General features: G+C 39.5%; 1 protein-coding gene across 1 annotated transcript; it reads left to right on the top strand.

Annotated features, from left to right (window-relative positions):
- The first annotated feature begins 6,289 nt into the window (after window positions 1-6,289).
- LOC127027228 (RNA exonuclease 1 homolog) lies at window positions 6,290-25,046 on the top strand. The gene is made up of 16 exons (XM_050912819.1): window positions 6,290-6,446; window positions 10,317-11,305; window positions 11,848-11,940; window positions 12,504-12,708; window positions 13,990-14,132; window positions 15,648-15,782; window positions 17,172-17,268; window positions 17,511-17,573; window positions 18,040-18,186; window positions 18,602-18,715; window positions 19,298-19,371; window positions 19,638-19,748; window positions 20,059-20,174; window positions 21,041-21,179; window positions 22,462-22,582; window positions 24,466-25,046. The coding sequence occupies exons 1-16, from the start codon at window positions 6,290-6,292 to the stop codon at window positions 24,555-24,557; spliced, it is 2,796 nt and encodes a 931-aa protein (XP_050768776.1). The 3' UTR covers window positions 24,558-25,046.
- The last annotated feature ends 1,044 nt before the right edge of the window (window positions 25,047-26,090 follow it).

The raw sequence follows: 26,090 nt of genomic DNA, 5'->3' as shown, positions 1-26,090 counted from the left end.
TCTCCCCCATAGATTGGCTCTCCGAGGAGAAAAGGTAAAGGGTGTAATTATTAATAGTTTCCGCTAGAGTGCTCCCGAAGTACGGAGATAACGGCAATGCTGAGTACAAATACCCGATTAGTCCCACGCCCGATAATTTTACCATACCATAAACCAGTGTTACATAGTACAGCAAAGTGAAAACCTTAATCCACCTCACCTTATGGGTGATAAGCAGCAGCACAGGGACTATATATATAAGTAAGGTGATGATACATAACATAACTCTAAGAACGAACGCCACAACTCTAAGAGCCAATAAACCAACATTGTCACCAGAAACTATTAAACTAATATAATGAATGCTTACAACAAATCCGTTTTAACATGCTCTGGTCAGATCTGTCATTATCTCAACCCTTTGGGCCCCACGTTTGGCGCCAAAAAAGACTGTCATGGTTTGACCCCAGCCAGCAGCCAAGCACCACGCAGCAGCTCCCTCACTCTCCCCCTGCTCCCAGTGGGTTGGGGAGGAGAATCAGGAAAGAAGGCAAAACTCATGGGTTGAGATAAGAATGGTTTAATAACTAAAGTAAAATATACTACTAACAACAATAATGAAGAAATATAATAATAATAATAATAGTAATGAAAAGGAATATAACAAAAAAGAAGAGGGGAAAAAAGGAAAAAAAAACCCCAAACAGTGATACACAATGCAATTGCTCACCACCTGCTGACCAATGCCTGAGCAGCGATTTGCCCCTCCTGGCCAACTCTCCCGTGTTTACATACTGAGCATGACATTCTGTGGTATGGAATACCCCTTTGGCTAGTTGGGGTCAGCTGCCCCAGCTCTGCTCCCTCCCAGCTTCTTGCACACCTGCTTGCTGGCAGAGCATGGGAAACTGAAAAGTCCTTAACTTAAGATAAGCGCTACTTAGCAACAACTAAAACATCGGAGTGTTATCAACATTATTCTCACACTAAATCCAAAACCCAGCACTGTACCAGCTACTAAGAAGAAAATTAACTCTATCCCAGCCAAAACCAGGACAGGGCCATATTAGCAAGCTATAGAAAAAATCATGCAAATAAGTACTTTGAATCTGAAAACATGCTCCTATCCCAAAACCTTGAAGAATGCTTTAGTTTGTGTATCTCTTGTTTGCCTGCCTCCAGTTACATTTTATTACTACTTTGCAACTGAGGGAAAATGTCAAACATATTCACAAATACATGGATGAAGTTAAGTTTCTACTGACCTGAATGGGAGACATGCATTTGTGTGCAAAATTTGTGCACAAAATTTGGCCTCTGAAATTTTATGTTTTTTATCCATATTGATTCATGAATGAAACAGCAGTATATGCTTTCTGTATCTCTGGCAAAATGAATTAGCTTGTTTCTGTTTCTGAATAGCTAGAAAAATATACCAACCTCCTTTCATTTTCTCGCAAAGGGCTAATAAGCAAAAGCATTTCTATAAACCAAACTGTAAGGAAAGAAATTATCCTAAAAGGTTTGTCTGTTTGTTGTGAGTTTGTATATAGGATCATAAAAGGTGAAATAAAAAGTTATTACTTAAATGTAATGTTTTCCTTGTGTAACACTGGAGTGCTACTATATCTTACATTTTTCAGATCCAAGAGCCAAATTTATGAATGTTTATGAGGATGTCTCTGAAAGTAATAGATGAGCACAAATAGGGAGTTTCACCTTGACAGATAAAAGTAGCTTTATGACTGGTTTGGAATCCTTTTTTGACTGTGAATTAGTCACCATTTAAAAACTATATAGTGCTAAAAGCAAAAGATCTGATTGGTACTGCTTATTAGAACAAATTGCACTTAGGAAAGTTAACAAGATCTAGGAGAAACTGAGAGGTTTTAGATCTATATGAACTATAGCAAAACTATAACACAGATAGCTGTAAAAAGCAGTAAATATCTTAAAAAACTGAAAGACAAGACTGACTAGCTTACTGAAGAGAGCTCGGAGTTTCCTTTTCACAGGCAAAAGAAGTAACAAGGTTGCAATCAATGTGTTATAGCAGTCACAGAAATTGTTTTAAATCCTTCTAGAACAGCCAACTGCTTGCAAATTATTTATAATCCTACTTGTTTCTCTTGAAACAAAAGAATTATCTATGTATTTAAATAACATATTTGCAGATTTCTGTATTTGGAAATGCAGAAGAGAGATGGATTTTTTAATTGCATCAAAGACATTTTTATCATCAAACAAGAGCACATAATCAAGTTCCCGATCTCAATGACATCAGACACCATCCAAGCAATGTATTTTTCCAAGAAATGTCAAATAAGAATATAGTATAGCAATCTTGATGGGTTTTGCACGCTTAATTAGGAATATGTAGAATCAATGGTTCCACAGGTGCTTAAGGCCACCCTATCTCCTCAGAGGTGAAAAAATGGGTTCTAATAAACTCAGAGTAGTAGCATCTCCACAGTCCCTGGGGCCTGCTAAACTTCTGTCAGAATTACCCTTTATGATGGATACAAATCACGTCTAGAAAGATTGGAAGATGTGCTTTTGGCCAATTCATCAACAACTAAATGCATCTGGGTTTTCACAGAACTAGTTAGTTTATTAAAAAGTGCTTATTTTTATTTGCAAATCACACAGATATAATCCATTTCTATATACGTCAATTTGTCCAGGACATTACCTGTATGCATACTAGTGGTGTGGTGTGCTTTACTGTTGTAGTGTCAGACAATGCTGATTTGCTTCAAAGGAACACAGCTCAAGAAACCAGCCAAGAAGATTTTAAAGTAAATCTAATGCTTGCTGTGTCATGTACAACTCTTGCCTGCTCCTTAATATTTATGATATGCTGTTGTATGGCTTTCATCAAGTACAGAATGGAAAAAGGGTAAGTTTTCCAGTCATGTGCTGTGCTTTGCTTTATTATTTGGACAGTAAAGTAAGGTGCTACTCCAAACACAGGATTAAAGACTATGCAAAAATGTGATAAAAGCTCAGAAAGGCTGTACACAGACATAGTTAATTTGCTTACTTTTTCCTCTGTAAATGAAAAGTGAAAGCAGAAATTATGAAAAAATAGAAAATTATATTATTACCAAGAGTGTATGTGCTAAATATTTCCCTGTAAGTTGAGAAGCTCCCCTTTGTCACTTCAAATCTTGAAAAAAAAGAAAGTTCAGTAATTCATTATCCATCTTCAATGGTATCTGTTAAGTTGCTATTAGATTCCTCTGGTTAGAATACCGTAATGATTTCTGTTCTGTGTTTTAGGAATTTTTGTCGCACATTCAGATGCTCACATGAACAACAGAGACCAGCTTCTGCATCTTACTTTGACCCTCTGAAGGGAGTTCCTGATTTTTCAGTTTCCAGAGCTGCAGAAAGCAGCCTGTGGAGTGAGAAAACAGCATCAGACATACAGAGTAATGGGAAAAGCACAAAATCAGAAACACTACCGATCATAAATTCTGTAGCTGATATACCATCGATTTCTCATGCATCAAGTCTCAGCAGTATTCCTTCCTATGAAGACTTAAATGGAGACCACAACTAAATAGAATCTCATTGACACTGACCGACAAGCTCTCTAACTAAGATGCTGGTATATGCGCAACTATGTTTATATAAACAGTACTTGTGATTCACTAAATTTGTAACTTGAAATTTCATGACAGGACAGAATAAACTTTACATTCTGATAAGACAGTGATGTGTAATCAAAATTGGATCACAAATGTTTGCAGGCAAACACTAACTGCTTCAGAATCAAGCACCATGAGATACAACCATGGCCAGAATACAGCTCCACATTATTCCTCAAGTTAAAAAGGAACAGCTGAAACACAGTGACTTCTTGAAACTGATTCAAGCAATCCAACATTAGTGGCACACACTAAATAGGAATGTAGTGATGGATCTCTGAAAAATAATTACTTTTTAAATTAGGATTTTTTTGAGCAATAATTAACTTTTTTTTTCGTATCCTTTGTTTGGGAAAGTTATGGGAGCATATGTGCATTTTGGAATGTTTGTGTACATAACAGCCCTGTACACTGTTTGTATGTATACAATAACAGGCAAGCCCAAATAACAGCAACGCAGGTATTTTTAACAGAAAAAAGATCTCTTGGTAGATCTTTTAAGAGAACACAGTTTTTCTATTATTTCCTCTGTTTTTTACACACCGCCCCAAATCCAGACTATCGTACCTGTCTTTGCCACTCCCAGACAGTAGCAACAATTCTTCAGTTGACACTACTCCGACCTGGGGAAGGAAAGTGAAATGAGAAGCACAGGATCCGAAGTAGAGACTGGTCTACAGAGGAGTTTTAAGCAGTGGGGCACAAAACCCTAGGGTTTCCAGATTACAGGCAAAATGTATTGTCTTCAAAGCAATGCAATTGATTTCGAAAAATTGCTTGGCCATGGTCTTCTGAAGCCAGCTCAAAGCCCAGGAATTCTTCCATTAACTTTCAGGACCCTGCACACAGAAGTAGCTATAATGACTTCAGTTTTGAAAAGAATTTGTCCCACAATGCAGAAATACAAGATGGCAATGCAAGATTTCTTCATTCTTTCTTATATATCGGTATTTAATTATTATCTTCTTTGCCACCTGACAGAGCAGATTTCCTTTTTCCAGCCACGTTGCTGGCCAGCAGGGAACAGTTACATTAGCAGCCCATTTTCAGTTAGTTTCTTCGCTCTTTTTCTTGTTGTTATTTTCATGTCTTCCATGTTTTGAAATTGTCCTTGACTATCTGAAATTAAAGTTTTGCCTTAGGGGTGGTACTCAAGCTCAACCCACCTGTATGAGCTGACAGTGTCAATGACTCAACCTACCAAAATTAATAGGAAAAGAATACAGAACAGCATATAAAACATGATGGTGCTCTTCCACAAATTCCCAGTTAATTCACATTGTGAATACTGAGTGCAGTTCTGGTCCCTTGCTCTCAAAAGCAAGAGACAAAACCAGAAAAGTTTCAAGGTAGGGCAACAAGGATCATTGGAAGTATGGAACTGCTTCCACAACAGCAACCGTAAAAATGGGCTGGAAAAGAGTATGCGTTGGTGGGAGGGGAGAGTCTATGATAAATACCGAGTGCCACAGATAAAACAGGTAGCAATTGACTACCCATTCCAGTAATAAAAGCAAGGAGCACCAAATGAAACCCATAGGAGCCAGCTTCAAAGTACGTAACAGATGCTGTCCTTGCAGTGGGTAGTGAGTAGACTAGACAAGCCATTGCATGCCACTCAACAGACAAGCTCATCAAACGCCCTACGCAGAGGCCTGGAGGGTACTCTAGGGAAGACCTGCACACTCCTGCTCTGTTTTTACAGCTCCCTAGCCACCTGGCTCCTAGCCTCTGCTGGGGGCAGAGCACTGGGACAGATGGACCCATGGTACGAACTCACCCTGACATTTGTTCTCAGCGATGAGCTGCTGCGGGCTGCACTGCTTGTTCCAGATGAGGCTGATCTGGTCATTACAGCCCACAGAGCCCAGGAAGGCTCTCAGTAGGCGGGTGGGTAGTTCTCCTTCAGCTGGGGCAGGACGGCTGTCCGGACCCAAGTGCTCCTAACGGTATCCTGGATACCTAGCTCACAAATAAACACCTTCAGCCGGGGCACCCCGCCCAGAGGACAAAACAGTACTTGCCCATAAGGAGTAGGTATCCCCCTCAGTGCCACATGCCATCTTTTCTCCCCACTTAGGGCTGCAGACCCGCACCGCAGCTCCGCTAACCGCGCTGCGGGAAGGACCGCTCCGCCCGTAGCGGCTCCCGGCCGTGAAGCCGCTGTTCTGCACGGCTCCCCCGGCAGCTCCTTCCTTTTCCCTAAGCGGGGGCCCGGTGGAGGCGGGACGCTCGCTCCTCACACCGCCACCGCAAACACCGACTGACGCCTTCATCCCCTCCGCCGAGGCGCCTCCTCACGGGCTGGGTCCCCGCCGTGAGGGCTGCGGGAGGGCCCCGGGCCCCGGGCCCCTCCGCCTTCGTCAGCTCCTACCGCGGACAGCCACAGACCCCTTCCCCGCCGCCCAAGCCCCTCCCGCTCCCTCACGGCGCCCGGCGGGGGCGGGCCTGCGGGCTAGGGGCCCCGCCCCCTCCGCGCCCCACCCCTCCCGCTCCCATTGGGCGGCTGGGGCCGCGCCCCGCCGGCGTCGCGCTGAAGCGAGCAGCCGGCGGGCAAGGCGCTTGCTCTGTGCCTTCCCGCGCTCTCTCAGCACGCGCCCAGCTGCTGCCGGCGGCGGCAGCAGCAGCAGCCGCCGGGGGCCGGTGTAGGGCGGGTGATGCGCTCCGCCAGCTGCTTCGGGCCGTCTCTCTGCCCCTTCGACGGCGCCGTGGGAGGCGGCTGCCAGCGGCCTGGCTGCCGGTACCGGCACGAGGCGTCACGCCGCGAGGAGCCGCCCTCAGCCGCTCCGTGGCCTGCCGCCGCCCGTTCCCGGGGTGAGGATGGCGGGAAGGATGGCCCGGCCCGGCCCGCCGCGCCTTTTCGGAGGCTGTTCTGAGGGAGCAGGATCCCGCCGGTTCTGGGCGGGGACGGTGTCGTTAGGGGTGGTGGTGGCAGGTGCTCGAAGGCACTGAGGCGTGGGCACGGCTTCGTTCCTGCCGTTTGGGAAGGGTAGTTAAATAAGGAGCTGTAGGGCTGCGCGTGAGAGCTGAAGAGTGAAATGGCGTGACAGGCGGGCCTTACAGTCTTGCTCTGTCTTTGCTCGTAGGAGGAAAAAAAAATATTGAGCACCCCCACCTTGGCAAACAGTGGTGACAATGCTAGGACTAGAATATAAACTGGTGTTTGTGCCTGGGGTTAGGCTTCAGGAAGCTGGACTTGGGAGGATTGCTTAAACTGCTGTGTGATAGTATAATAAAAGCTGGTGACTTCTTGCTTTCTTGGTAGGAGGGTATTGCCTTTCCTTCATGGTGCGTGACCTTTAGCCCTTGTAATGAAGAGCAGAAGTTGTAGTATGAATTGCTTTTAATCTTTGTAAGACACTTGCTTTGCTTCCAGGATTAGCAGTATGCAAAGAGCCTGCTTGCACATCAGTGAATAACTGGCATTTTCTCCTGAAGCTTTAGTATGCCTCTCCCATGGTGCTCCACTTTCTTCTTAAGTTGTCCTGGTTTTGGCTGGGATAGAGTTAATTTTCTTCTTAGTAGCTGGTACAGTGCTGTGTTTTGGATTTAGTGTGAGAATGATGTTGATAACACGCTGATGGTTTAGTTGTTGCTAAGTAGTGCTTATCTTAAGCCAAGGACTTTTCAGTTTCCCATGCTCTGCCAGCAAGCAGGTGTGCAAGAAGCTGGGAGGGAGCAGAGCTGGGGCAGCTGACCCCAACTAGCCAAAGGGGTATTCCATACCACAGAATGTCATGCTCAGTACATAAACAGGGGGGACTTTGCTGGGAGGGGCGAATCGCTGCTCAGGCATTGGTTAGCAGGTGGTGAGCAATTGCGTTGTGCATCACTGGGTTTTGGGGTTTTTTTCCTTTTGTCCTCTCTCCTTTTTTTTTTGTTGTATTCCTTTTCATTACTATTATCATTATATTTTGTTATTATTATTGTTAGTATTATATTTTACTTTAGTTACTAAACCATTCTTATCTCAACCCACAAGTTCTACCTTCTTTCCCGATTCTCCTCCCGTCCCACTGGGAGCGGGGGCTGGGGGGAGTGAGGCAGCGGCTGCGTGGTGCTTAGCTGCTGGCTGGGGTTAAACCACAACATAAGTGTAATGAGTAGTAAGATTTGTAGCTAGCTTTTTTGATGTTTGTCATGTTCCTTTTATGACCGAGTGTTTTCAGGCAACTGTAAGCTAGATCTCATTAGCAGAAATAGTAGTGTGTTCAAACTGTTGGCAATAAAACCAAATGGGTGTGAGAGGTGAGGGGCAGAGTATTAAAATTACTTTAAAATGGGAACCACAAAATTTAGCAATGCTAATAGCCTATGTTAATGCAAAAAGCAACCTGCTTCCAAACTGGACTTGAAAAGCTTATAATTAAAAACAAGTAGCTGCTTTCTAATTACCTTGAACTTGTGTTGGTCTCTTCCACATCGTTTGCTGTGGGTTACATTGATAGTTTTAAGAGGTGCTTGATAAGTGTGTAATCCAGGGAGCCATCAGAGTGTCTCTTACTCTGTCAGGTCTGTGTTTTTTAAGCAGATGCTACTGATGTTCTGCCTTCACATCTCAGGAGTGCCAAAACTTCAGTTACAGTGCAGTTTCTCACTCTGCATGTAGTCGCTTTCTGTGCAGCAGGAGCTTTCATTTCCACAATAAGTACCTGGGTTTTCACAGTTACATGTGAATGGTAATGTTTTATTTCTTTCTCAAAGATTTCTGCCCTTGAGCATTCAGAACTGCAGCCTGGAAGAAGTACTTGGATAATCTGATGGTTGCTAAGATCTGTGGCAGTCAGGGAAAAAAAAAAACCAGCGTGGAGTCATTCCCTTCCTGACTTCCACTTGCTGATTTTGCAGATAGCTAGCTGTGCAGCGTGATGTGACTTGTTGAAAGCTGAGTCCATAGATGTTTCCTTTCAAGTGACCAACATCTGTCATTCAGTGGCTTCTGCAATTTCTAGCAAGCTTGAAGCTTTAACCCTCAAGGTTCGCTCAGGCTCTAGTTAGTCAAAGAATAATCCTATAACATGGATTACTACATGGTCTAAATGCTATCTCACCTCTATAAAAGGTGGGGAAACATTACCTCTCTCAGATTGTTTGTATTTCTGATAAGAACAGTTACCAGCTCAGAGTATTTCTTTGAGGTAGAGAGGTGTACTGGTTTTGGCTGGGATGCAGTAAGTTTTCTTTGTAGCTCTGTATGGTACTAAGTTTGGGTTTCTGACCAAAACAATGTTGATAACAGACCCATGTGTTAGTTATTGCTGAAGAGTGTTTGTACAGCCTCAAGGGCTTCTCTGTTTCTTATCCTGCCCTGCCAGCAAGTAGGCTGGGGGTGGGCAGGAAGTTGGGAAGGGATGCAGCTGGGACACCTGACCCAGCCTAACCAAAGGGGTACTCCAAACCATATGATGGTATGCTTGGCAATAAAAGCTGGACAAAGAAGGAGGAAGGGGAGACATTTGAAGTAATAGTTAGGCACGATGAAGCCCTACTTTCCTGGAAGTGGCTAAACATCTGCCTGCCGATGGGAAGTAGTGCATTAATTCCTTATTTTGCTTTGCTTGTGTGCACAACTTTGCTATACCTATTAAACTGTCTTTATCTCAACCCATGAGTTTACTTGGTTTTACCCTTCTGGTTCTCTGCCCCATCCCACTGGGGAAGCGAGAGAGCGGCTGTGTGGGGCTCAGCTGCCAGGCAGGGTTAACCCACAACAACAGGGTAGTGAGGCTTTGTGGTGCTACCCCATTTTAGTGTATTGTTATTGTGTTAATGCCAAAATTACTTATTTTTGAGTAACCTGGAAAGGATCCCATTCACTAACAAAATGTGACTTTCTAGCACTTCCCTGAAATGTTTTGTAATTACTGATACAATCATTGTTGAAATCAAATGGTGACGTGTTTTTAAATGACAATGTAAATAGCTTTGTTGTTAAAATACATGACTGATGCTAACGGATCTCTTGGATGACAGGGTCTGTATACAATTAATGAAATTTTGGGAGGGAAATAACCACTACATTTTGTGATTTGCCAGAATATCCATGTGAGGATGGAGATAGTGCCTTTAGAAAGTGTCAGGTTGAGTTTTGGTAGGCAGTTTACAGCCTATAAAAGCAAAAAAGATAACTGTTAGTTGCTTAAATCTGCAATTGAAAAATTTTACTTTCAAGGCTGCTTAAAGTTTGTGTACAATTATAAATACGCCTGGCTTGAAATGTTACTGGGTATTTGGGACAATGAGACTTGTAGTCTTGAGCATAATTAATAAAATAGATTATTTCTTTTTCCTCAGCTGACATCTGTAGGTTGCAGTTTAGGATGACGTAATTTAAGGTCATAGCTGTCTTTCCTCAAAGAGAGGCAGCTGCTTTACAAAAACTCAAAAGGATTAAAATAGCAATAGATTGAGTCAAAAATGAAATCAAGAAACAAAAGGAACTCTCACAATACAGTCTTCCCAATTAAATGATTATAAACACTTTTCCCCTTGAAAATGATCTTAAAGTAAGATACTTTCTCCTAAGGAAACCATTGCATTTTTTTTAGCATGTGCATGTCATCTGGTTTCAGTTTCCTGGTATATAAATAATGGCTGTTGTTTCTTAATTAGAAAAATACATTGTTGATAATAGTTGTCCAGCAACTGTTCTTGAAAATAACCTTCTACAAAATTATTTTGCAGGTCTCTCTATCTTTTCTGTAACAACTGAGGATGAAAATGCTAAGCAGCAGTGTAAGCCAACAGAAGTATTTCCCTGTGAAAATCAGGATGGGAATTCAAAGATGTCTCCATTTAGGAGTAGGCACGTACTCACAAAGAGGTCAAGAAACTCTTCCCCAGTGAGACTTGAAATAAAACTTCAAGAATCTGACGATGAATGTGATCTTGTCATTGATGTGCCACCACAAGCTGTTAATAAAAAGCCAAGAATAAGTAGGAACTGTACAAACAGGAACAAAGAACGGGATACTGTAATATGTGCAGAAAAATTACATGATAGTGCTATAGCAGACATTCTTGGATGTACAGAAGAAAAATCAGAGAAAATGATTGCTTTGCAGAAGAACAGCAAAGGTTTAAATAAGTCTGAAAAACTAGGCAATGTTTCTCCAAAAGCAAATGAGATTTATTTGCCTGATGTAAACACTGATACATTGAAGGTTTTGGAGGAAAGAGATGCCCTTGCTTATAGTGAGGTGAAACATACATCTTCAGCTGCTTCTATCGAGGCAGGCATGCAGAACAGAATTCTGAAGGAAGGGAATGCAGAAACTAGTATGTTGGTTGAAGCATTTGTTCAGGAGCATACTACTAATGAAGACTCTGTGAGCAGCAGAAGACTAACACAGTCTGTCTTTTGTACTAGTCACTCATCAAAAGATAAAACTACAACTGAAAGACCTTACAAGGAAATAATAATAGATACAGAGGAAAGCCAAAGCATAGAAGAAAATGGGGGTAATGATAGCCCAGAAGATACACACCCATATCCAACTTATTACCTAAACAAGAAAGAAAGTGAAATAACTCAGCAGAGTTCATCTGCTGAGGAAGTGGAACCCAGTGGGGAGGACACAGAGCTCTCTGAATCAGATGATCCTTTAGAGGAGTGTAGGAGAATTTTTGATGAGTTTGAAAGAGAAGCACAAAGGAAGGAGAATAATAAGCAGGTATTTTGTTTCCCTTTCAGTGCTTGGGTTTTCTTCTGAGCATATGAGGGTGGGATGTGATATATAGTCAAGTTCACATATTCCTTCTACAATGTGTGCTAGTAAAGGTTAAATATTTGAGCCTTCAACGCTAGTAGACAAAGTCATAAGGAACACTTATTACTTGCTAGTCTAGTTTGACAATGGGTGATCTGTATGTTTCCTGCAGTGCAAAATTGATCTGAATAGCTCCCTGCCATGGGGTAGCCATTTTTACTTTTACTGTAATAAGCAAAGTTTGAGAGACAGTTGTGTATTCGGTAGTCTCCTGTTCTTATAAACACATGTAAGAACTTTGAGTACCACTGCCTCAGCTTCAAAGCACTGTGGCTTAACTGTTCTAAATGTAAAGTAACTGTCTAATACTGGTGGAATTGTAATTTTCCTGGTGAGTTATTTGACTGAATATCCTGAAACATCGGAGTGAATGGGTCGTGAGGATATTGCCGAAGTCTAGAGCTTCATAACAGTTGGTCTAAATAGTCTGTTCTTGTTTTTAATAGGCTTATGGAGGAAATGTAGATCTCAGTTTACTAGAAAACAAAGTAAATGTTCCTGGACAAAAGAGAAGAATTGCACACACGGCAAAATTTGATGTGAGTTATAATCTTGTAATAAACTGAAGGTCAACATAGCTTTATTTAATATCTGTAGACTCATGTTGAACTTCAGGTTGGCTGAGTCTTGTAATCTAATTGTAAAAATGTTTTGAAATCAATTAGAACAAATGTCTCATTGACTCTTCTGTTAAAAGTTGTAGCAAATATTGTAGTACTTAGAGTTGGTTCCTGATGCAGGTGAAGTACGCTGCTGCTGCCCAGGGCAGCTGAGACTAAAGAGTATAGAAAAGTTAGTTTGGAGTGGAGGCTTGTACCATGAGATTACACATACAGCACTTGGAAACCTAAAGTGGCTGTTGCTTTCTCTGCTTTTACAGTGCTTTAGGTGGCAATGTTAATAGCAGGCATAATTCTTTAAGCCCCCTTTACCACCCCTGAGTTCTTTCAGCTTGGCACTTTCCTTCCAGGGACAGCATGCTGAGCTCTGAACCTGATAGCAAAATTCAGTTTTAAGAAGCAGTGTGTTAACTTTAACACCATCTTGCTGTGATTTGGAACTGCTTGAATGTTAACTCTGGTTTTGTGTATGTGCGTATCAGGTACATAACAAAAATGAAATGGTGCCTTTCAAAGCGTCTCCTTGGCAGCAGGGTCGTAATGCAGAAATTCAGCAGGCACGCTGGGAGGCAATGGAGTTTGCAGGTGCAGTTAAAAGGAGACAAGCTTTTATTGCTACAACTTCTGAACAGAAGAAAACTACATCTGGATTGTCAGCTACTCAATTTCAAAGCATTGGACCAGTGGGTATGACAGCTTGATCCGTAGGTTTGACAAACTAAACTTCATTTTGCTTCGATTAGGCATCGCTTGAATGTGTTCGTCTTGTTGTGGTGAATGTTAGCTGTGAGTGGAATGATGGTGAGCACTTAGCTTGTGCAGATAGATGCCCTATCCAACTACAAGGTTATATTTGAAGTCTTGGTAGCTGTAGTGGAAAGGGGACAAGTACTTTGTGCTAAGTTCTTTGAACATGTACAGTTTTGACCAAAATCCTGAAAAACATTTGTTTTGTTGAAAGTCTTCTGATACATGAGTTGAAAGAATAAAAAAAGAAATCTGGTGAGTTTCCTTTTAGTACTGGTATCAACTGTTAGGTTTCTAACCTGAAGCATTCAGACCTTCTGAAACAATTTGTTAAATCTTGTGATTTGAAAATCCTATGTTCTTCCTTTAAATTCTCCTTCATATGTGAAAAATCCTAGAGTAGAAGTTATTTTCAGCATTTAATACTAGTTAAACAGTGTTTCCCCTCCAGTTGTTCTACTGTCACTTTAAACGTAGGCTTATGAAGTGGCCTACCTAGCAATTAAATTAATAAAATACTGCTTCCTAGTTTCATTCATGTGTTTTTATTACAGATGCTATAAAACATCTTCACATAAAATTGAGTCATTCTGCCAGTGTATGCATTCTTTCTGAATAACAGTAAAACGGATTAGTGTGTCTCATGCTGTACAAATGTGTCTTGCTGTATAATAGGTACTGATGCAAATAAAGTTAAGCAGGGAGACTGCAAGGATGGCTCCAGAATCTCATGACAAATTTTTATTTCTGAGATCTGTAGCTTTCCTGACTTTAAAAAGGCAAAGCAGTACTTCAAGGCACTTAATGATTGCACTGGAAGATGAGGTTAGAATGGTGGTTTTCATTTTTTTTTCTTGCTATTGTGCTTTTTGTGGGGGAGGGGAAAGGGACAGGGAAGGCAGGCAAGTAGGTGTTTAAAAAGCATAGTCATTACAACTTGAAAATAGCTTTTAACTTGACTTGTGTGGCTGCTTTATTCTAATGTCTTCAAACTGATGTATGATCTCAAAAATACTGAGAACACTTTGTATAAAACCTATTGGCACAAGTGAAGTCTTAATGTGTTTCCTGACATTGCAGGTTTGCTTCCATGCATTAGTTTACTTTTACCCTGCTTTAACAAAAGAGCTGTGAAATACCTGTGTTCCAGATTAATGTGACTGAAATAATAAAGCTTATCATTAGAGTTTAGATTCAGTCTGTATCTTCTGTGTGTTTCAGCCTCTTTGAATTTGCTTGAAGTTCAGCCCATTGAAACCAGCAGTGGTCAACTGCATATACTACCGAAAGGAAATATTGCAACAGCAATGCGGTGTGGGCTTTCTGTTAGTTCATTCAAAAGGACTACTCTTATGCCATGCAAGGTACTGTAGAGTTACTGCTGCAGAACTTGGATATATGAATGGGAACAGAAGTGGAAAAACTGCAATTAATTTCAAACAGTATTTTATAATGTAGACCCAGTAATGTGATATACCAGTATAGCTTTTAAAAAAAATTACTTTGTTTCCTGTGTGCTTTAATCAAGTTGCTATGCAAGTTGTATTTTCATATTCCTTGGTTGTAATAGGCAGCACTACACAAATGTAAGCAATTATATATATATGTAAATAGTTAATCAAGTGGTTGTGATAGGAGAATTTAGTAGTTCGTTTTCAGTTGAGTCATGCTTGTGTGTTGGTTATTTTTCCTTAAAACTTCCTGCCATGTATAGTGCAGATGATATCTGATGAAAGGCTTTTTTTGGCTTCAAGAGAGGTACCCTTATAAATTAAAGGGTTTTCAGGAACTTGTCAAAAAGTTAATGCACACATATTTTGGTTTGTTAGTGCCAACTTTGCTTTGTAATTTCGAGTGGCAGAGTATCGTAACGTTCTCAGAAAAACTACTCTAACCTTGCTTTTTTTAAAGCAGGGGTCACTGAAGATTCCTGAGATCAGATAAATTACAAGATCAGAGTTTTGCTTGCTAATTAAAAATGTCAAATGTTATGGCTTCAGTCAGTTTGGTTATTGACATTTTTCTAGGATATTAAGTACAGATTACTTCGTGCTTCGTATGTCCAGTATGTACCTTTTTGTTTCCTAACTAGAATACTGCATGCCCCAATAATGGTGAGACTAAGTTGTGACAATGATACACATTGCCTTTGTTCCCTTTATGCAAAAACTACCTTCTCCTTTAAATGCGTGGCACACACATTTAAATGCTGCTCTTAAAGGATCCTCCTTAGTGAGTGAATGTGGTATAGACATATTACTCTTTGTTTGGTACACGCAATGCATCTTTAACTGGACCTTTTTGGGTGTGATGGTACTGTGGTTAACTTACTGCCAGATTTTTTGAATGTGGTGATTATTTTAAAATCAAGCACAGGATTTAAGCATATTGTGATAAGCAAAACCTCTACATTGCATTGTCTAACAAAGGCTATCGGTTCCTAAAAATAAACTCATTTTTTTCAGTCTAGTTCATTGGGTCCTTAGTTTATACTCTGAAGTACTGCCTGAAATAAAGGCCAGATGGAGAGCATGACTTAAATCATAAGTGAACTTCTAGTGCTTGCTGAAGGACTGAACTTTCTCTAAGAAAAAAGAAGTTAAAAAAATAGTTTTAATACTTCACATAACTTTGAGCAGAAGACGACTTTGTTTAGTTCAAGCAGCGAAAACCTCTATAGCTGCTATTTCTGATGGTTGTTTCTGGCTCCCTGTCATGTGCAACTCCAGTTTTCCAAATAGCTATTCAGCAATGTTTGATTCTTATTTTCTTTTTTTTCTTCAAGGATGGGCAAAAGAATGTCTGAACTGGTTTTAGTTCTTTGGGCTATTTGTTACATATTGACCACATTAGTATGGGGTTTTTTGTGTTTTTTTAAGGTTTCTACTCAGAAAAGGCCCTCCATTCCAGAATCAGGATCCAAAGTACCACTGGAGACAAGACAGCGATATGTCAGGGTTTTTTTTGCAGAATGCTTCAAAATTTGTAGCACAGTGAATGAGGCTTTTGACAAGGTTTGTAATCTTTTATAGATCTTTAAAATTCCTTTTCTGAATTAAGTCCATAGGTCTTATCTTGCACAATGTGGTGGTGGTGTTTTTTATTTGATTAATTCTTTAAGGCAAATACTTCAGACATTTCAGTAAGCAGAAATTAAAATGTACTTGATCTTATCAATCAGTTTCAGTTTTCTCAAACAAAAAATATTTGTCTTTAGCACTGCTAATTAGCTTCCAAAAAGACATGTTATTTTAGTATTAAAAAGGAAAGGTTTTTCTTTTGCAAATGCAAAACAAAAATCTTCTTGTGAATATTACATTCCAGGAAGCCTCCAGTAATGACTGAGTTCTATTCAGGACAGGAAGAAAACATGTTTGAAGAACAACCATAAATTTCTCAATAATTTTGAGCCTTTGATCTTGTGTTTACTGTTTACAGCACACCAAGTGCTACTCAAGCTTATAGCCAACAGATATGGTCTGACAGGCACAAATATCCCAAGCTTAAGCTTTAGGTGATCTGAATTTCTTGCATGCAGAAATTAAAATAATTTCTGGAGGTGTCCTGGTAAGACTTTGTGTGTGTATTTAATTATACATTGAATGAAAGCTTGTAAAACATCAGATGTTACTACTCTGCCATTTACTGTGTGTTCTCTGTATTATGCAGCATACCTTGGTATGCCTGACTTTTCATTCTCACTAGGTAATGTTTCTTTTACCTTCCCTTTAACTTCCTCCTGTGTTACTTCTCAGCTTCATCAGTTCTCCACTTTCTCTTTTTCTCTGCTTAGAGGTTGTAACTTGGGAACTGTACTTGCTGTAGTGATTGTTAGAAGGCACTGTTTATGCCTGAAATGAGCTTCTCTTTTGTTGACTACACAGATAGTGTAAACAGTGAAATAAAACCAGGGAAGAAGCATTTTTCTTCCCCCAGAAGATTAATGAGCATACTCCTTGTTTCGAGTGTGCTGCTTCATAGTTAAAAGGTGCTGGAGCTTCCTTTCACTTCTTTCTTTTGAATTTACAGAAAGAAAATTAAGGAAACATTTCTTGACCTAAAAAAGTAATAGTGCCTCCTTTGAAGCAGGATCAGAAAAAACTGTCTGTAGCCACAGGAACGGTTACCCTAAGAGTGTTCAAATTTCCACAAGGATTAGATTTAAATTCTGAGTTGGAGCACTGATTTCCCCCACAGATCTTTGCTTCATAAGTACTGAATTTGTCTTTCTAGGTGTCTCATCCATCTGACTTTGTGTCTCCTCTTGCACTTCACATTTAGGACACTACTTGCATGTGTATCTACCTCTAGGTTCAGAATCTCAGATTCTAAATGGCAGTGCTTTTTGTCAAACATACAGTACTCTACTAACACTCAGTCTCTTTTCTTTTTTTTAAATATAGGCCCTGACAGAAGAGCAATCTGTTTATGATCGTTCTGGCAGTAAAAAAATGTACCTGAATTTTGCTGTGAAGACTCTCAAAAAGCTGAGAGATCATGGTAGTTTTGCTTTCAATGAAGATTTTAAGTGGGTTGTAAGTGTAGAAATTAGAACAGCAGAGAAATGTCTTAAAAGGATTATTTAGCTTAACTTTACTAAAGATATTTCTGCATATTTAAATCCTTTTGTAGAAATATATCACTGAAATGAATTGGTGTTTTGATTTATAAACATTTGATTAGGATATTAACAGGAAATTTAAAATTGAGAAGAAATGCTAAAAATGTTTTCCTGCCTTCAGGACGACTTAGTAACAGCAGATATTCCAGTGGTGCTGGATCCATAAAGTCAGAGGAAGAGAAAGGTAAAGGGGGAAGGAAGATGTCAGTTCTCCATTTTAGCCTATAAATGGGCTTATTTCAGAATGAACATGTTGTCTGTTTTTGGTCAAGCTTTATTAGCCACTGCAAGGGTTTCCAACACAATTCCCTGTTTATATCTGAAGGCTGATTCTTAAGGGAAAAATGTTGAACTTTTGTATGAAAAGAGCATGTTCTTTAGTATTGCATGCCTAGCCTTTCTGGGATAGCTAGTGAATTAACATCCCTATTGTTTAGTGTCTTTGTTTTGAATAATGCTTCACCTCTCATCACTTCTAATTGCTGTGAGGTACAAGCTTATAGTTTTTGCGTGTAAACTATAGTGCACATCTTGTAATTTCAGTTTTGTTTTATTTTGGAAGTACTAGGATATTTAAGTGCTACTTACATTCTAATATTGCTTAAGCTTTGGGTTTGTTTACTTTTAGGTTTTTGGTTGGGTTTTTTTAGCATTTACAGGTGGTGCTCTATATGAACTTCTAAAAGATTATCTTCTGACTGAGGAACAATTGAATGAAAATAACTTCCCTCGACAAAATCCTGAAAAAAGTGGTAGTGCTGTACTTACTGGGGTTGTAAAAAATGCTGGATATGACGGTAAGTGCCTACTAGACTGCAACAAAATTAAATTTCAGTCAGTGGTCACAGGACAGTAAAATACACGGGTACAAAATCATACATTACATCAGTGTTCCATATTTAGTGTCTGAACTACAAGTGAATTTGCAAGCTTTCATAACTAAAGCATGAAGCTTCATAGGTCTTTTTAAATTTTTGTTTCAACATGGTAATTGAAGATGTTGCAGGTACACTTGAATTTCTTATTGTGCTATAGAGGAACTTGGGGGTTTTTTTATACATGGCTAGTCTTGGGAGGGTGTTTGTGTATTGATACTCTGCTCTTGGAATTACTGTTCACATAGATATTTTTTTTTTATACTTCGATTCAGCATTTTTTAACTTTATGGCAAGCCAGCTGGGAAATATGCTCTGTTTATTGGGGTTTTTTTAGCTTTCAAAAGAGTGTGCTGTAGGTGTGGCGAAGTATATGCTGTTACTTCTTCGGGGGAACATAGACGTATAGAAGAATGCAACTATCATTCTGGTAGAGTATTGGAACAAAAAGGTAGGTATCCTTGGCATTCAGTCTTTGGAAGGTGTTAAAAGTTACAACATCTCATGTCAAAACTGAACAAGATCAGACTATGAAACTTTTTGCACAAGGTTCAGCTGAGATACATTCTGCTGTTCTTTTGGGAATGTGACTAGGTAGTAAAGCCTGTTTTCTCTGTATATGCCCTAGCTTTAGGAAAGCTGATGTTAATAAAACCATGTGGGAAGAAGGTAGAAAAATGTTCATTGTGTGGCCTTGCACTGACTTCTGTGTGAACCTTGTAATCTTTTCCGAGAGACTCCTTAAATACTCAGAAGGCACATTAAATATTTCCCTCAGGGAGAACCTTCTAGAGCATACTACAACTTTCTCTCTCCAATTCATTGGTATTTCTGTTTTTTGATGAAAACCTTGTCTCAGGAGGGAACAATGTACACTTTGTCATCTTGGCATAGGTGGGACTTGCTTCTTTCCATAGTGCAGTCTCCGGAGAAAATGAAAAAGAAATTTGAGAGAAGGAGTGAGGGTACTGATTTGTTTTTGCCATTGCTAGTTGCTGCAAAAACTGCCCAGTTTTCAACTTCTTTTTGGCAGTTCCTGGTGGCATGGAAAAGCGCTATAGCTGTTGTGAGGGAATAGTTGGGTCTGCTGGATGTCAGATTGCAAAGGTAGGAAAAATGTTCTCAGAAGGCTTATATAATGCAGTCTCAGTTTTGCTTTCTGTGTCCTTTTGACTTGGGCCATAGCTTTCTGTGAATGGTTTGGTATAAGCCTTTTAGGTTTACTTTACTAGTGTTTAGTAAATTATGTGGCAAATATTGACAAGAAGTATTATATATATGGTCCTGAGTCTGTTAGAGAAAGAAATTGTCTGGCAATTTGGGTAAGATATACCTAGCAAACTTGCATTTAAATACTAACGGAAACTTTGCAGCTTCATGTTCATGATGGGAGAAGGGAGAGAATGGAAGGCTTCATGAAGACATTAATTAAGTCACCGGCTTTTGATGGAACCCATGGTGTATATGCTCTGGACTGCGAGACGGTATGAGCAACCTGAAAAGTTTGGTTCTGTTAATAGAAAACTATTTTGCTGTTTATGAAGCAATTTCCTAGCTGTAGGAGTTTGGCACTCATGTCTCGGAGGTCTGCAGAACTCTGACTTATCACTCTACATGACTAGACCTTCAATCTGACTAGTCACTCTACATGACTGGACTTTTAGTGTTGAATATGCAGTGAGCAAAATTGTTTGGATCTGAGTTGGTAGCCAGTTCTGCTTTCTGTACAACTTACATAATGTAAGAAAACATCATTGCTGTGTAAATGCTCATTAAATTTACTTTTTTCTTCAGTGTTACACAACCCATGGCTTGGAACTAACTAGAGTGACAGTGGTCGATGCTAAGCTACAGGTTGTCTATGATACATTTGTTAAACCAGATGGTAAAGTTGTAGACTACGATAAAAGGTATGCTAATTAGTCTATAATATGTCAGGATTAGACTTAATAAATTGGCAGACAACTATATAAGAAGAAACATGCCTCTCTTAAATGTCTATTTCTAGTAACATAAATCAAAGGCCTTCAATCAGGAATGAGGCTTTTGTTCTTACAGGCTCAATTAAGAAAGATTTTTCTCTTTGCCTAGTTCAATTTATTTTTTTCCACATTTGAAGACTTTTTCTCCTCTTCCTTCAAAAAAAAATTAAGTTAAACCTTCCAGAACTTGCTAAATTCCGTAAGGGGATAGAAGCAAATGCAAATTTCATCTATAAACGTTGTCTCACAGAAAAGCAGTATAGTCATAAGCCATGCATTGTGGCCATCAGACGGTACTGCTTAACAAGATTTGACTGTATTTAGTGCAGATCACTTGTATTTGGTCTTCCTATTGGGTTTTGACATTGAGACCTGGAAGACATGTTTTCAATTCCTGTTAGTTCTTTGAAGTCCTGCAACTGCTCTGAGAAGAAACACAGGTTTTGAGCCTCACTGTAAAAAAAGTTGGAGGAGAACCAACATGATGTGTTCCTACTTCTTCAACAGCAGTGTTTGTTTGCTCAGAGCCCTGTCTTTTGGTCCATGCTTAAAAAGCAGACTCAGTCACTTGTAGTGGTAAAGCTAAGTTAATATCACCTAGCTTAGTTTCTTACACTACCTAGGTGAAAAAGGAAGAGAGTGGAAAAAATGCCTTATGTTGACTTCAACATTGTGTGATTTCAAAGCTGGCCAGTATTAACTTTAGATGTTGGGGAAATGACCACTGTAAACCTAGTTGTTCTAAATATTTCTTAGTGTCTCTGTTAATGAAGCTCTTCTAAATTTGTCTTTAGACTCTCTGGAGTAACGGAGGATGATCTGAAGAACACCACAATATCTCTTCGGGGTGTACAGGCAATACTGCTAAACTTGTTCAGTGCAGATACAATTTTAATTGGACACAGCTTAGAAAATAACTTATTTGCTCTCAAGGTAAAATAACCTGTTTGAAGCCAATTTTAAGAGATGACTACTTGTCTTTACTGTGTTCTAATCAATTTCAGAAAGGAAAAGAATTTTGCATTTTGGCAGATCAACATATGTGAAAAAAATGAAATGTACGCGATTGTTAAATGATAGCTGTATTAAAGATAACATTACATTTGGAGAAGGAAGAGATGTGTATACAAAACACAGTATAGTAAAGATTCTGACATTTGGGCTTCCTGCTTTGCTGTTTTGTGCTTCTAACTATGCAACTGTACATCACCACTGAATAATATTGTCTTTATTTCTGGGTTCACAGAAACCTAGAATTGTATGTTTTCTGATCTTGCTGAACTCATCCTGGCAAATGCATAAAAGGCAGTGACAATTCAAGTAATACTAAGAATTAGTATTACTAATTGCTCTTAGAATTTCTGTAAACAATTATGCTGCCTGTCAGGTAATTACCTTAGGTACCAGAAATGCATGGATTATGCTATTAAATATCAAAGGCAACAATATTCCATAAGAAACAACCAGCTGCTCAGGAAGGCTCTTATCAATGTATATAAATACCTGAAGGGAAGGTGTGAACAAGACTGAGCCAGGCTTTTTTCAGTGGTGCCCAGTGCCAGGACAAGAGGCAGTGGGCATGGACTGAAACACAGGAGGTTCCCTCTGAACGTCAGGAAACACTTTTTTGCTGTGAGGGTGACCAAGCACTGGCACAGGTTGTCCAGAGAGGTTGTGGAGTCTTCTACCTTGGAGATGCTCAAAAGCCATCTGGACATGTTTCTGGGCAACTGGCTCTAGATGGCTCGAGCAGGGCATTTGGACAAAATGACTTCCAGAGGTCACTTCCAACCTCAACCATTCTGTGGTTATTACTAATGAAGGAATTAGAATTTAGCCTTGACAGGCTTCCCTGCTAGTCATATCTAAACACCAAAGCAAGTGAGACTTTGCAGTATGGTATTGGCTATCTAAAACCAGAATTAATCATATTCACTGTATATATACACAACTAGTGAATAAATGTCAATGCAGTGTACAGAAATCAATGCAAAGCACAATTTTTCCACAGTTCTTGCCCCACAGTTTGCCATTCTATAATACATAGAGGAACACAAGACAGATAACCTACTGTTTGCGGCTCAAGGATTAGTTTGGGCATATTACTGAGAAAGGAAATGGTTTAGATGCTAGATGGGATTCCGTTAATAAATAAAGGAGGTGCAAGACTTTAACTGGATGTGTAATCATTACTGTGGCCTCTGCTCTTTTCCAGCTAATTCATGACACAGTAGTGGACACATCAGTACTGTTTCCTCATCGGCTAGGTTTGCCTCACAAAAGAGCACTTAGAAATTTAACGGCTGACTACCTCAGGAGAATTCATCAAGATGATGGTAAGAGCAGAGGTTCTTATTACGCAGTTGGTATATTGCATCATGAAATGGGAGACAGGAATAACCCAGAAGACTGAAAAAGTAGTAATACACTTGCTATCATTTAAAGCTTTGTCTTGGATACCTTTACTTCAATAGTATAGTAAAAGCAGAGGATATACCTGAAGGGTAAGATGATTGGTGGTGTAGTTTAGCCCCAGATGGCAGCTAAGTGCCACACGGCCTTTCACTCATTACCCCCCAGTACAGTTGGATGTCAAAGTGTTCACCATACAAAAGTGTTCCAGTTTCTTTCTCTTGTAGAAGGGGCATTCTGAAGATAGTGTCATGAGGCTAACATCTGTTTCAAGATTCACTTGCTTATCCAAACTGATACAGGAGCTCTTCAGCTGGCGTCTTCAGTAGTAAAATCGTAGTAAATTTCTTGACTGGCTGTCAAAGACAAATCAAATCTTTTCCACAGCGTGCATGTAATACTTATGAAACATTGCATTTGACAGATATATTTTGCATTGACCATGCCATTCTAGATAATTGGTTTTAATCTGATCTTAGATACTCAATTTAATTTGATCTAATAAACTGGCAGATTCATATTTGCTTTTATCAGTGAAGCATCCTGGACAACAAATAACTGCCCAAAGCAGTTGTGGGATTGCTAGATTTGGAATCTGTGCAGTAATGCACTGCTATAGTGCAAAGAAGCAATACCTTTTTGGTTTTGAGTCACTAGCTCAGAAACATAGAATGGGGAGGGCATTTTGCGACCTTCAAGTGAAAATGCTGAACTGTATGCTGTCAGATTCTTCCTCAACTTTTTTGGTTCCTGAATAACCAGCCCCTGTCCCAGACCTGTTTATCTGAGGTCTTCTGTACCTTTATTAAAACTTCTATATTCGAAATGGTCTCTTTGTTTAACATAACTTAAACAATACAGAATTTAGATTTCCTTTGATCAGCTCATATAGGATTTCATGAGGTACACGTATTCAAATTAGTCAATGTGACAGTTTGACACTGTGTCAAATTTCTGTTTATGAAGATGATGGCTGAATATAGTAGGTCTATTCTCCATCTATCTTAAAGTTGCTAGGAGACCCCCAACATGCAGTTTTGACTTTCAGTAGGGAGTGCTCAGAACTTTCAGTAGTTAACTACCATTATCCTGGCAGCCAGCATTTTCTTGTATTGACTTAATTTTAGGAAGGATGTTCTCATGCCTACATTAAGTGCCAACTAACGAGAGGACTGTATGCATTTCTTGTTTGGATGACTAACACTGTTTTCCAGCCAGAATGCATTAAAACCTTTCTACTGTACTTTTTGTAGTTATGGGAATTGTATAAAACGTGTAAACTTGTAAGTTGTTGACTTTTTAAGCTTTGACTAAACATGTAATAAAAATGTATAACCATATATAATTTAAATCGTTTAACTCCATTCTTTTCAGATTTTGTGGAGCATTTCAGTAGATCAGGACACATAGATTGTCCTTAATTAACCAAGGTAGAAATTTACCATCTAGTTGCAAAATCAGCTTGTCATCTGTTACTCTTTCAACTTCTGCTTTGAAAGTACATGACTTGGAGAGGCTGATTTTCCAAAGACAGTTATGTTGGATACTCAGGTTACTAATCCAGACTCCATTGGATATTGAAGCTGGAGGATGTGGTGGGAAACTGAATATTGCCAGACAATACTGGACTACTAGAAGTATGTGGTTATCACCTTGAGTCCTGGTAGTGAGAAGTTGCACCAAAAACTGTCTGAATACCAAGTATTGTCTTAATATTCTCAACAATTGTTCAGCTTCATAAACAAAGCTACTGCTCTTATAAAGAAATACATAATCTAGCACTTCTAATTTTTTTGTTCTCCTCTAGTTGATGGTCATAATTCCAGGGAAGATGCAATTGCTTGTATGGAACTAATCCTTTGGAAGGTCAAGGAGGACAATAAAAGGAGACAACGGTGATTATTATGGCTTTGGAGGAACATGATGGGGGGAAAAAATCAACCTCAGTTTGGCTCATTGCTCCATAATGCTTCAGTACCAATTATTTTTCTGGTGTAAAAAAGAGGACAATGGGAAAATCTAATGGGAAAACTTGACTGTGTCTACTTTTGAAGCTCAAGATGTACAGGAAGGAGAAAACACAAATGCACAAAATACATACAAGTAACATGCACAGAGTAAATTCTTGTGTTAAACAGCAAGCCCATGCTTTTTTTCTGTTCTGTTAAAGTATTATTTCTGTAATCATTGTTACTACTCTGTGTAGCTGAAAACTATAACTTGCAGTAAGTAAAAGTACTGATTGTTTAAAGTTCTGGATATAACTTTTGATTTCGCCTTATTCAGCCTCTATGAAATAAACCTTAAGTTTCTGCTGTGTGATTAAAGTTTAAGATTATTGGTTTTCCCTTTCCCTTCCTGCTTCTCTCTACCTCCCCGTCTGCTTTCAGAGAGGGAAGACAAACTTAGTCATGTTTTAATGTACTAATTGACAAAAAGGCATAATGGCAGAAGTGTAACCTCTTCTGGAGCAGAATCAACCGATCTCTTTTAAATAAGTTGGGCCTGTAGGAAGCTTTTCAACTGTAAAAGCAATATGTTTTGCTGACTTACAAGGGTTCCCAAAAAGTAGATTTTTTTGAGAAGTAAACATGTTCACTGCTTCAGCTAAAATTGGACTATACTCTAAGATACCTGTCTCCCGCTTAAGATAGGATTCAGCATCTGCTGCCTTCAGAGAGGAGAATTTTGAAGTCTGTTGCCACTTATATTTAAGTGTGAAGGAAGCAAAAGGAAGTGAAAATGTAAGAATGGACCACATTTTTTGTACAACACTAGGTCTGAGCTGAAGTTATGCTTTGCACTGATTAGTCAAAGCAAGCTGAGAGGGGTGAGGAAAAATCCTCTTGACTGAGGACCCTGTAAGAATAGATCAGTAGTGTAGAGATGTCACAGTTCTCACAGACATGCTCCAAAGAACAGACACACTGCATGACTAAATCTGTACTGAAGGTTAAAAAGCACTGTAGCTGCTTCTTGCACATTACAGTACTTGGAGGATGTGTCCTGTTCTGTGAGATACTGACAGGCGATAGCTGTGGTTAGAAATAGCACTGTGTATTTATTGTCCTGTATCTGCTGCTCAGAATGTAAAAAAAAATAAAGCTGCTGATTTTCCTTCCCCCAAGAATAGGTTATACTTCTTTCTATATTAATAGAACAGTCCTGTATACAGGGCTTACTACAGCTTAGAGAAGTGGCTTTGACATGTTCTTTACAAAGGGGATAGGTTTGCTCATGGATCCTCCCAACTTTGAAAGTAGGTCTTTTTAGTGAAGATTGCCTTTATTATTTGGCTTTGAGTAAATCTAAGGAAAGACATGCATGTCTACTCTGTAGAACCTGTTCTACTTAGCAGAGAAACCTGTGTTAGTCATCCAACAAGCTATTAGCAGTGACCAAGCTGGTAACTGAGGCTCTATAGGCCATTTA

The sequence above is a fragment of the Gymnogyps californianus genome, chromosome Z, assembly GCF_018139145.2.
Source record: "Gymnogyps californianus isolate 813 chromosome Z, ASM1813914v2, whole genome shotgun sequence".
Lineage (NCBI taxonomy): Eukaryota > Metazoa > Chordata > Aves > Accipitriformes > Cathartidae > Gymnogyps > Gymnogyps californianus.
Note: the sequence above shows the minus strand (reverse complement) of the source record. Positions and strands in the feature narration are given on the sequence as shown.

Coding starts and splice junctions, on each gene's coding strand:
- LOC127027228 (XM_050912819.1), top strand. CDS start 6,290: ATGCGCTCCGCCAGCTGCTTCGGGCCGTCTCTCTGCCCCTTCGACGGC. Junction 11,941..12,503: donor CACACACGGCAAAATTTGAT/GTGAGTTATAAT, acceptor TGTGCGTATCAG/GTACATAACAAAAATGAAAT. Junction 20,175..21,040: donor GTTGTAGACTACGATAAAAG/GTATGCTAATTA, acceptor ATTTGTCTTTAG/ACTCTCTGGAGTAACGGAGG.